A 12,753-nucleotide genomic window follows, 5' to 3' on the forward strand; every position below is an offset into this window, starting at 1 on the left:
ACAACATTTTGTAACCCTGTACAACCAGAAAGGTATACATTCTGTACTCTCTGTGAAGTTGTTAATAATGGTTGGTTTCTAGATTCTGATCCACCTGAAAGCATGAAAGGACAATTGCCTTAAAAAACCCAAACAAAACAAAAAAGAAACCTCCAAAATTTTGGAACTTTCTTAAATCTTCGGTTTTGCATAACTAAATTGGTGAGTCTAGATGGGTTTAGGAAGTGTTTTGCCACTTGGGAACATTAACAGTACCAGTGGCAAAATTGGAGACGTTAGAGATAGGTCTTGAACAAATTTCAAGTGATTTTTCAAAATTTAGAACTTGTCCAGAGTTATATGGGGTTTTAAATAGCTTAAATATCTCTTTAGCCTCAGGGTTATACTTGTGTTAGACCTTATGTTCATATTAAGGCTCACTGATGCATAAGAAATAGTTATCATTGTTACTATAAAATGCTTAGTGATCTGCCTTTTCCCAAGGGCAAATTTTACAAGGGGACAAGGATATTGACTGAGAGATTTTTAGCCCTCCCCATTAGCATTACCCTAGATAGTGTTTCCTCATGTGAAGTGAGAACAGTCACACAGTTGTGCTGTCCTGTTTCTCTTCATCCTCTTCCAGTTCCAAAGTATTTGGATTCAGCTCTGTTTTCCAGTACTCTTGATCTTAGAAATAGCTAAAACCACTTCTGTAGAGCAAAGTAGTTGTTTGGCAGCATAATAAACAAAAAGGAAATTTAGAATTACAAAGTCTGAGCAGTCTTGGTAACCAGGCCCATGTCAAGGCACTTTGGTTCTGGGTTCCCATCTCAGGTACGTTCCAGCCACAGCTGTCTCCTACTCACCTCACTGCTGCAGATGTCCAGCTCCAGTTTTTGGGTAGCAGTGGGTAAAGCAGCAGCTGGCAAAGATCAGGGATATTTATCTCCTTTGGGTGCTCTTCTCAATCCATCCTTACTACAGCCTTGACTATATCAGCACATGGTCTGCTATCTAAATACTTTGTGTGCACTGTTTTTGGTGTTTATACTGTAAAGAGCTTTTGTGATTTAAAAAAACCGTTCTGTTTAAAATCCAATGGGGCTTGTGTATTCAGTGGCATTTATAAATGCCATTTAAAGATTTAGGTCCCAATTATGCAAAGTTTCAGAATTTGTCACTGAGGTTTAGCTGTTTAACTGTTTCTTCCACAGCATTTTGAAACTAAATAAGGATACTTCCATATAAAGCAGTGCAGAAAAATGTTGTAAGGATTTGCTTTGCAAATTAAGTTTGTTGCATATTTTGGAAACTTTTCAGAAGTTAGATGTCTGTTTTTTAAGCTTACAGATAGAACTGGACAGAACTGAAGATCTCCGAAGTCCTTTTGCAAAGTGAACCAACCCCTTTTTCCTTCTTCTCTTTTTTTTTTTTCCCTGTCTTTTTTCTTCGGACTTCTAGCTGCTCTTTAATCTCAGGATTGCCTGTAGTGGCTATTTAAAATGCAGAAATGTTGTTTTGAGGGATTAGGTGTTACTTTTAAAACACAGGAATATACAGTTTGGATTTCCCTCAGGCAGCCTTGACTCCACAAATGGCAAAAGCTTGGTTCTGCGCATTAGTCACCTCAGATGCTCTATGCAAACCAATCAAGCTTAGTGCTCACCAGCAAGTTGTCCAAGGCATTTCATACTTCATGAAATCTGCAAAAATAAAACCTAAACATTTATTTCTAAAGGTCTACTGCTGTGTCACCTGGCTGTGACTTCACTCAGTCTAATAAATTGAGCAGGCTTCCAGAAATAAGCTTGAAAAGTCAAACTGATAGGTCCCTGGATGCTGCCTTCCTTTTTTTTTTTTTTTTTTTTCAATATAGAGCCGGTGCCCCTACATTTAATATTTGTTTGGTTGGTTTTTGTCTTTGTTGAGTCTTTTGATCCCAACACAATTTCCCGCATTTTGGGAAACAGCAGCAATCAGCACACCTGAATGTGAGAGCTATACCTCACCACAAGAAAACAGTGTCCCTTAACATGGTGTTTCTCTGTTGCTGACAAGTATGTCTCTTGTCTGAGCGGACCAAAACCATTACTGTGATTGAAGATACTGTAGCAGGTTTATGAGGAACTAGAAGTTTTAAATCCTGATAATTTAGCCACATTGTCTCAGTTACAGGTGTTCTTCCAACCTTGATTAATCTCATAATTTAAGAAAGAATATGATTGTGACTTCATATGCAGAAACATTACATTTTGGATCATTGAGGGGATTCTTCCCCTCTCTGTTTCAGATTCAAGAATGTGTCTAGGGTTTTGTCATGGTCTTAGAGTATTAGAAAGCTGTAGAAACATGGAAAGTTCAGAAAAGAGCAAACCAGTTGGTCACAATGCTAATGTTGAGAACTGAATGACAGAGGAATAAATTAAATATGCATAAATTGTGCAAACAGTATTTCAGATGAAAGGCTCCTGCCTGAAGGAACCCTGGAAATCTGGCTGCTTTCATCTTTGAAAAATTCAGCAGAAAGAAGCCGTCTAAAATACACCTTAGTAAACCACTGCCTGGGTACAGAAGAACTGTGAGGCTGCTTCTGCCCCCATTTCCATTGCAAGGAAGAATCCCAGTCTTCAGCTTTGTAATTAAAACCTTAAAAAGAAAATGGAATTTCTAATATTTCTTTTTCTCCAAACTGTGACCCTTCAGCTCATGCGCTTCCGATGTTCCGTGAACCACGACAGCGAAGCACCAGGAAACAGCTGGAGAAGGATAGGCTGGACCCCATGAAGTCTCACAAACCTGAACCTCCAGTAGCAGGACCAGGTAATCTGGTCATAATAATTTTGGACTGTCATATGCCAAAGGGACTGTCATGCTTGGGTTCTACACTCGTTCAGATTTGCATTCAAACTTTTTTGGGTGGTGACTTTACTATATATGTATGGGCAGTGTCCAGCACTGTTGATCTTTGATTGGAGTGCTTGCCTGGAATAAACTAATAATCACAATGACTTACTTTAATTTATATAATCAATAAAATACTTACGTGAATGCAGCTCTAAATTAGACTCTTCCTATGTAATATTAAATAGCTTCTTTGTATCAGATCACTGTTACAGACACAATGCAACATTTCTCTGTTTATTTCTTAAATATTTTTTTCTAAAATACTCTTACCCTTTTTTTTTTTTTTTTTTTTGCTACAGGTCGTGGTGGCCGTGTTGGAACTCATGGAGGTACCTTGTCATCATATATAGTCAAGAATATTGCACTGGATAAGACAGATGATAGCAACCCTCGAGAGGCTATTTTACGTCACGCAAAGGAAGCAGAAGAGAATCCATACTGGGTTGCTCCAGCATATGCCAAGTAAGGAAACGATTAAAAATACAAGTAATATTTCTGGAGGCCACTGGGAGTTTGGTAAAAATAGAAGACACATTTTTAATGGTATACTTTGCCTTTTCTGGATTGCTGCCATGAATATGTAAACCAAGAATATGCCATACTCTTTCATGAAGATAAGAGTTTCCAGAAGGTTAAATTGTTGAAATTTGACATTTCCATTTTTAAAATATACCTATCAGTGCTACAAAATTATTCTAAAGCTTTCTAAGTTGATTAGAATTTAGAATTTTCTCCAAATCAATGTCTGAAATTGCAGTATACCTTTTAATAAGGTACTGTCCCATTGACAGACAGGGATGATAAGTTTTCCAGTATGCCCTCTAGTTCTGACTGATTCTTAGGTTAAACCTTCAAAAAATTTACTTGGTGTTATGACAGCATATTTGAGATGATTTCTCGAATGTCGTTAAGTTTTTATTTGAACTTTTCCTACATAAGGACCTGAGTACCTGCTTGAATTAACTTGGTGTTAAAGGTATAGCAATATTAAAAATTGCACTGATAAAATCGCCTACCAAAAATTCAGTGTAAAGAAATAAGTGTTCAGTTGTTGTTACATAAATTAGAGCCTCATCAAGATTATGGTAGTAAAATCTCTGTAATCCCATAGATGGTAATTTACTCAGTTTAAATTGTATGTGTGAGTGTGGTATTTGTGTGTATGTGTTACAATGAAAATGGTGCAATATGCTTCTAGCATGCTTCTAACAAAGATTATTTTTTCTAAAAACAAATACAATTCAAACCATTAAATAAATACATTCACAATAGTACTAAAATAAATACTAAATAAATGTATTTCATGCTAATGAAGAGAAACTACCACTTTAAAAATTACTAAAATTTTCACATTGTTATTATCACTGATGTGTTTGTTACACAAAATAATCTATCTAGTATAAGTAGTATTTTCAAAATGTATAAGGAAAAGGTTTTGAAGAGATTAAACAGTCTGCACAGAACAGCCAGCCAATAACAAACTTTCTTCTTGTTTGCAGCCCAGTGTTTTATCTCCTAGGCTATATGTTCATTAGTACTTTACTGACTGTACTTTCTTTATTAGTTTTTAGCTCTTCAGTGAAACAATCACCACCTCTTTCCAGAAACTCAAAATATATTAAGAATCATAGCTGTTTCTAGTGGTGACACTTGTTTTCTGACTTGACCTGCGTGTTCACAAAGATAACTGAACAGCTGTTCCAAAGCAGCTTGAGAACGTCAGTGACCCAGCCTGGCTTTGACTGGATAATTAATAAGTATAGCATTTGATGTTGTACATCAAATCAATGTATTACACAGTATCAACCTTGGTACCAAAGAAGGAATATTTGAAAGCCTGATTCTGTAACAGTTTTTGTAATGAATATGCTAAATATTGATTTTTTTTTTTAATTGTTTGAGAGTTCATGTTTGCTAGAGATGAAATTTACTTTGCATGTGTAGACACTTGGTTTTATTTGAGATATGCAACTATCCATTCTCAAAAGTAAATACAATCACACATTCCATCAGGTAGGTAGATACCTCAGTATATTTTTGGCTCAGTAACTTCATTGATATAAGTATATTAAGTTTCATCCCTGACACCTGCAATGTAGTAGACATGGAAGTTTTAAAACATAGCTGTATTACAGGAGGCTTACTGTGTCAGGTGGGCAGATCTCATTACAGTTTCTTGTTAAAAGATGTGGCTGCAGGGGAAGAAGAGAGCTGGCTGAGAAGTGGGGAGGATGCAAGTCCAGACTGCTATTAACTTACACACCAGACGGTGATATGTATGTGGGGGAATTGGACTGCAGCCAACAGCATGCTGCCTTGATGGTTTTGTCAGCTGATAAATCTCATGCCAGTGAAACTGCTGTTATACTTGCTTTAAAAGCTTGACTTTAAGATGTACTCTATGCAAAGAGCATTTTAAAATAATAATAATAATAATTATTATTATTTATTTATTATTAGTTAAAACACCAAAATGCAAAAGCGTTCTTTATAATTGTGTTATGTTCTTAATTTTCAGAAATGGAGGTCTATATTAATAGCTGCAGACCAATGGCAGTCATAGGTTTCATTAGCTGCTTGCCTGTACACATGCAGATAATACAGAAAGCTGTGTTAATTATATCCTATATCTGACTTTACAGGGTATGTATATTTACCCTGTATATAAAGCATCTTACAGATGTATATTTAATAAAATATGCAAATTACAAGTAATTGATATAAATTACCATGTAATACTGGACTGTAAGAGTGTCTTCGGTGGCCCTGTTAAAATCTGGAGCTCATAATAACAATCAGTATACAAACCTAGGGAAACTGGCTGCTTTAGCTATAGCATAAGATATACTATAGAGTTAGGAAAGGTGATATACGGATACATACTTAAAATTACATACTATTTTGAGACCTAAAAAACATACGTCCAGTATGTTTCATTTTTTTAAATCATGTTTATTCTTTTTACTACTTTATTTCTCTGCCATCATTTTTTCCACATTTCTTGTAGTAAATTTTCACTTAAATATAGTATAAAACTATCCACTTGATATATCCTCTTGTTTGACAAGGCTTTTGGTTTTGTGTTGTCTAACGGATGGTTTTTCATTTACAGTTTTTCATTCTCCTTCTTAAGAAAATGTCTAAGGAAACTATATAGTTATTTAATTTTCTTGGACTGAGAAGACTAAGAAAGGCTCTTTTTCTGGTTGATCAGAGTATTCATAACTCTGATTGTGATGACTGGGTTAGAGTTCATCTGGTCCTGATTCATGCTGATTTGGTCTTTCTAAATCAGATAATTGATTTCATGCTTTTTAAATTTTCACTTCAATAATTCTTATAAGAAATATCTGTAACATGACTTTTTCTGTTAGCTTATACATTGTATGTAAAAATATTTGCCTTTTGTTGGAGCTAAAGGTGCCTAATTTATTCTTGAAGCCAAATAGTCATTTGCATTATTTATCATTTGAAAATTTTTTCAAGCTTGTTGTCATTAGCTTGATCTTTCTCTTTTTCCCAAAATTTGAGCCAGAAAAGGAGGAGGAGGTAAGTAAGAGGCAAAAGGATGGGTGAAAAAACAGATGCTGCTGAAAAGGATACTGGGGATGATAAGAAGTACATGCTGAATCAGGAGATGACATGTCACAGAAGCTCAATGTGAATAAAGTGTCAAAAAAGATGTGATCAACACAGCAGAAAAGTCATAATGGATGAGGATAAAGAAAAGGTCTTGAGATTTTTCAGGAAAGAGCTTATTAGAGACCTTGGCAAGAGCCATTCCAGTGGAGTGAAAGGAAAGGAAGGACAGATTGAAGATTTCAAGTAAAGAACTACAGGAAAGGAACTTGAGGCATCAGTTGTAAATGTTTGAAAATTGCATTCTTTGTGAGCTGTTTGTTTTAACACAGCTGTACAGAGATACTATAATGACTTCAGATGTCCCTTTGAAGGATCAGCAGGAATTACTAAGCATTGTAGCTGAGGGCCTAATCAGGCCCAGATGTAGCTCTCTTCTGTACCATAGGGAAGGTGAGGGTGAAATTTCCCTCCCCTCGAAGATAGACCAGAGTTCTTGGAAAATACCTGTCAGTTCAGTGATGTTGCCCCTGTTTTGCTGTCTTTGTCATTGCTGCTTGTCACAGGCAAAAGGGAGTGACTTGAAGCAACACGCTGTAGCTGTGCTGTGTTCACTGAACTTTTTTCTCAATGGCAGTACCAGTGTATGAAGCGTTAGCCATGTAGCGGCTCAAGTATCTTTAGCTGAAGAAGTAGGACTGAACAGAACATTTTGTAACAGTGATTTTGTTGGCATGTGTTGGTATATTTAAGCTAAATCCTCTTTGGAAATTGTTAATTTTGAGAGGGAAGCCCCTGAGATTCAGAGAAGAGTCAGGCTGGTTGGTGGGGTAAGGAATACAAAGGGGCCTGATGCTGAAAACCTTCGCTTTTCACTCTGGAAGTAGCCTTTATGACATTATTCTGGTTTCCAAGCATGCTTGAAAGTCATTTTTTCTTTGTTTCAGTGCAATATAAACACGAATTTCAGAAGTTACTGCGACATGAGTCACATGCTGTGATATGCAATTGTCATCTCCAGCTGGTTTAGCTGTAGCAGTATTTTTTTTAGCTGCTAGTCTATGAACCTCAAATGTCAATGAGCTACTTTTATCAGATCCCTGAAAGGTAACTAAGAAAAACAACGTGTAACCAGCAGGATTATGGTGACTCTAAAGCAGTCTGCATGGCCCCTGGAAATTTTTTAGGGGTCTGCATATCCGAATATGTTGAAAAACACTGAAATAGAGGAGCACGCAGTATGAATAAATTATGTTAGTTTGTTTTCACGTTTTTGTTTGCAGCCTGTTAGTGTAACCAACAATAGGAATGCATTTGTCAGTGTATGAGATACTGGTTTCAGCTGACAGTCATGTGGAAACACAGGATCATAGAATAATTTAGATAGGAGGAGACCTCTGGAGGTCATCTAGTCCAATCTCCTGCTTAAAGCATGTTCGCTTAAATCAGGTTGCTCAAGTCCAATTAGATTCGGGTCATTCAGGGACTTGCCCACCCAAGTTTCAATATCCTCAAGGATGGAGATTCCACAACACCCCTCTGGGCAGTCCGTTCCATCAGCCTGGTTGGCAGGCATAGTATTGCCTGGATTTAGCCCTTGCTAAATCCATGCTGGCCGTTCCCTATCACCTTCTTGTCCTTCATGTGCCTGGAAATGCCTTCAATGGGGATTTGTTCTATAGCCTTCCCAGGGACTGAGGTTAGGTAGACCATCCTGTAGTTCCCCAAATCTTCCTTTTGCCCTTCATAAAGATGATAATGTTTGCCTTTTCTAGTCATTGAGAACCTCCCCCAATCACCATGACCTCTCAAAGATGATAGAGTGCCCTTGCAATAACATTGGCCAGCTCCCTTGGTACCTTTGGATCCATCCCATCTGGTCTCATGGATTTGTGTATGTCCAGTGAGCTACGTACTCCCTGTCTCTTTCTTCCTCTTCTGTTGGTAATGTCTCACTCCCTCCCAAAGACTTTGCTGGTAGTGTAGGGGCCCTTGGGGACCTGAGGACAGACCTCCTCAGGGAAAATGGAGCCAAAAAAAGCACTGAGTGTCTTGACCTTTTCCATACCCTATGTTAGTGGGTTACCTGCCCCGTTACACATATTTTCCTTAGCATTCCCTTGACTGTCAGTGTAGCTGTAGAAGCCCTTAGTGTTGCCTTTCACATTTCTTTCCAGTTTCAACTCCAGCTGAGCTTTGGCTTTCCTAACTCCGTTCCTACACGTTCACATAATGCCTCTCTTCCTCTTGGCTAAGGCTGTCCCTGCTTCCTCTGTGTTCTTCCTTTGTGGGGTTTTGGGGTTTATCTCAGTCAGGACATCCCTACGCATCCATACTAGGCTTCTGCCAGACTTCACTTTTTGCACATGGGATGGAATGTGTTCTGAGGAGGTTGTCCTCCAAGATCAACAAGCTCTCCTGGGCCCCTTTGCCCTTCATGGCAGTCTCCCATGGGATCTGCCAAGCAGATCCCAAACAAACTGAAATCAAACCCCAAAGTAAAGGATAAATAAAATTGAGAAAGTTAATGGGGAAAAAGAACACAGCTTTCTGCATGTATTATTTACCCCTCAGAAATAAAAATATTTTGTAGTAAACCTGTTTTGATAATTTTTGTATAAATATTAATCATGCAGCAAACTCCTACTACACTAGCAATCTCTAGTGCAGTTACTAAGCAGAACAATTTGTGTTTAAATTAAATTATCACTGCTGATAATGCTGTAACAAAAACAGTGTTTTCTATGCTTATGTCCTTAAAATGGTCAGGCATATGAACCACCCTAGGTGCCCCAGTTATCGCTGTGTAGCTTGTGGAGGTGGAACAGTTTACATTTCAGCTGAGCTGAGGCTGCAGCCATTTCATGCTAATTTTAAAAAATGAGATAGCAAGCAGGCTTGATTTCTTTTTTGCTTTAGCTGGTACTGCTTGATTATGCTACAGTTTCTTTTTTTTTTTTTCCTTCCTCCACCCCACCCCCAGCTTTACTGGACTCTGTAGCATACTTATATTAGCTGAAGTCTATAACTTTTCTCTGTGCCACTCCTATCCTGGAAAATCCTTAGGTTCTGCTGCTTGTTTCACAAATTAAGTCATTCTTCTTGGTTGGAAGTTTCTAACCAAAATTATGACAGGTGTTGTGGTCAGAAATGGTAGGTTTACACTTGATTAGTTGCGCTTTACTAACAAGCATCTCAATACTGACCTGATGTGATCCTATATGGCATTTAGATACCATTTGTCTATTGTGATAAAAGGAAGGTGCACTGTTAAAATGGGCTAAACTTCCACCAATATGTTTTGAAAAAAAAAGAACATTCCTTTCATTCCATCTCTTCAGCAGCTAACAAAATCCAGTATTTCGGCCAACAAAGCCTTCATCCCTGGTGTCTGTTTTGGATTGAATGTTGATTTTTTTTTTTTTTAACCCTCCTTCAGTGATTGGTTAAGTAGAGTTTATATAACTATTTTCTAATGAAATTTTTTAAATTGGAAAATCTTTTTTAATCTTAGTTCTGCTTTCCATGGGCAGCAGAATGACTCATCTAACTTCCAGTAGTGTAGGTCCTCATCTGGGTACAAGGTCTGCTTAGGTGTAATGAGAGATACGCCTGCACCCAGGGACCATGTGCCAATAGAGTCCTGCAGTAGGACCACCTCTGGAACATCTTAGTATACTCCTTACCTCCATGGCAAGTTTGGAGGATGGGGCAGAAGGCAGGCCGATAGATCCTGTATATAAGGGAAGTCGTCTTTGACTAGTTTTTGTGAATTTAAATCTATTTTGTGCCACATATTTAACAAGTGGAGAATCCTGCTCTTTAATAGCTGATGGCTTGCTATTACTCTTTGAAGTCAGTGGCAACATTGAATTATGCCTATAAGGCAGATGCAATTTTTTTAAGGTTTATGCATTTTGTAGAGTCTGCCAAATAACAGTTGTTGTAATAATAGTGCTTCACATCCTTAGACTGCTGTAAAAACATTAGTTAATACATTAATGAGATGATGACTGCCTTGGCTGCATTTTATACTTTGTTGTGTCTGTGGCAATGAGAAGTCGAGCACAGCCATCATCAGAAAGCTGGTAGTTTCAGCTCCGCAGTGATTTTGCTGAGAATTAGATTGGAAAAGGGGACCATGCAGTGATTAAAGTGTAAAACAGGGGAACTGAATGTCCAAACAGTTTATTGAAATGCTACTTGGTACTGTGTTCATTTAAAAAGTAATCAATAATTATTTTTATAAAGTTTAAGTGTTATTTAAAATCCAAGTAAACAGTGGAGGAGTAGATACCATCAAGCTTGACTGTGGGATACACTCTGTTCTCATATGAAGATCATTATTTTTTTATGTTACGGTAGTGCTGGATAAATTCTCTGGAGGAGAAGCTGTTTTTTTCATGCATAGGCTAAGCCAGAAACCTGGCTTAGCTGTTCTGTTTTCACTTACTGGCTGCTGTCATACTACAGTGTATCAAAATGGAGGGTTCTTTTTTCACAATCATAGAATGAGAAGACCTGTGGCTCCATTTTTCTAGCATTGTATTAAATTGATTTATTCCTCTCTTCTATCTTAATTTTATTCATGGAATACACAGATAATGATTGCGAGCTGATGAGGAGATGATACTTGCAAAAGATGTGTGTGTTATGCTTGTTGTTTGCCTGAGAGCTGCAAGTTTCTTCAGTTCTTAGAAGGTTAGTTGGTAGGTTTATATTGGAAACAAAGAACAGGCAAGTCGAGGATGCTCTTTTTTTAAGTATAGAAAGGATGTCAGTTGTGTCTAGTGCATGTCTAATACAGTTTCTGGTAAAGAATTGTAGTCTGACCATTATTTTAATCTTTTTAATGTTTTCTAGAACGCAGCCAAAAACAGTTTTTGCAGAAGTGGAACCAGAAGATGATGAAACAGACAAGCCAGAGTGGAAAAAACGTAAAATTTGAAAAAGTTGGTTTAAAGAATAATTTTAGAGTGTTTGAAACAAAGTGCAGCATTTATTTCTTTATTTTGTGTAGTGGATCAAAATTTGAAAGCAAAAATCACTTCAGTTCATAAAACTTGCTGCAGTGTAAAAAGGGATTGTTGTATTACACTGGATTGTAATCCCACGTCTGAATTTTGTAATAAGGAGTGAATTATATTGTGCAAAGAACTCCTCTCTATGTCAGTTATTTAGCTTCGTGATTTAAGTGAAAGTGTTTCTTTATAAATAGAACTCTAGTGAATTCATTATATTGCCAAATGTTTTTTTAATTACTGCCAACTTTACAAATGCTGTGTCATGACTGTGTTCAATGATTTTAAGTATATAAATAAAATAATACAGTTTCTCAGACTCCTTTTTATTTTTTCTAGTTAAGATCTAACAAATTACCACCTTCATTAAAGTGTAACGAAGTTTACAGTTTTATTTATATTAGTTAATGCAGAATAATCCAGTTTAGTTCATTTGTGTGTTCACACAAGTTCCAATTTAGTTGAAACTTCTGTGTGAATTTTAGAAAACGTATTTTCTAGTGTCTGTCCTTGTTTGAATGATATTCCTTTTACATATGTGTAGTATCTCACAGTAGTATTTTATACAGCTTTTATTTTTCAACAGTGTGAAACTGGAATGGACAATTATATATTTTGGTTTAATAAAAGCAACGTGTTTATTGCCTAGTTGATGCAGAATTTTGTTCAGGCTTCCTATCCCTATTAGTTTGTATTGGTAAGAGTTAGGATAGAGCAGAGCTGTGTATTTATTACCAGATCTTTGTATCATTTGACTGTTGTATGCCTGCATTATGTATATCCTGCCTGACACTGTCTGAAGACTGATACTATCCTTTATGAAGTGGTTTCTTAAATATTGAAAGTTTTCATTGTTTAACATAAAATTGCAATTCTGAATGTCAAAGTGAAGGGCAGATTTAAAACTAATGTCCTTTAGAGGAGGAGAAAGCAACCTAGGTTAGTTTTAGACATTTACATTGTGATTATAATAATACACAATATGCTAAGTATTGTGATTATAATAATATACAATATAGCATGCACCCTGCATTTCCACTAAGAGTAGAGAGTAATAGACATCATAAACAATCAAGCTTTCTTAATTATGAATAGATTCTAAAGGCATATTTTAAGGCTATATTTAGCAAAGCACTTAATCACCTTCCTGACCTCAAGCATGTGGTCCTGATAGTCAGCAGAGCTTAGATTTTTTTTTTTAAGCATTTTTCTGCATCACTATTTCATTGTAAGATATCCTTTTCCAAGCTTATTTTTCTTTTTCAGT

At 36.7% G+C, this 12,753-nt stretch overlaps 1 protein-coding gene across 2 annotated transcripts in view; it reads left to right on the forward strand.

Moving 5' to 3' along the window:
* WDR70 (WD repeat domain 70) overlaps positions 1 to 12,146 on the forward strand; it is a 140,172-nt gene extending 128,026 nt beyond the window's left edge. For both annotated transcript variants that reach the window (XM_075526438.1, XM_075526439.1), the window contains 3 exons: positions 2,686 to 2,802; positions 3,186 to 3,348; positions 11,329 to 12,146. In XM_075526438.1, coding sequence (XP_075382553.1) covers positions 2,686 to 2,802; positions 3,186 to 3,348; positions 11,329 to 11,413 — 365 coding nt within the window. In that variant the 3' untranslated portion in view covers positions 11,414 to 12,146. The remainder of the gene's footprint in view (positions 1 to 2,685; positions 2,803 to 3,185; positions 3,349 to 11,328) is intronic.
* The last annotated feature ends 607 nt before the right edge of the window (positions 12,147 to 12,753 follow it).

The sequence above is a fragment of the Mycteria americana genome, chromosome Z (assembly GCF_035582795.1).
Source record: "Mycteria americana isolate JAX WOST 10 ecotype Jacksonville Zoo and Gardens chromosome Z, USCA_MyAme_1.0, whole genome shotgun sequence".
Lineage (NCBI taxonomy): Eukaryota > Metazoa > Chordata > Aves > Ciconiiformes > Ciconiidae > Mycteria > Mycteria americana.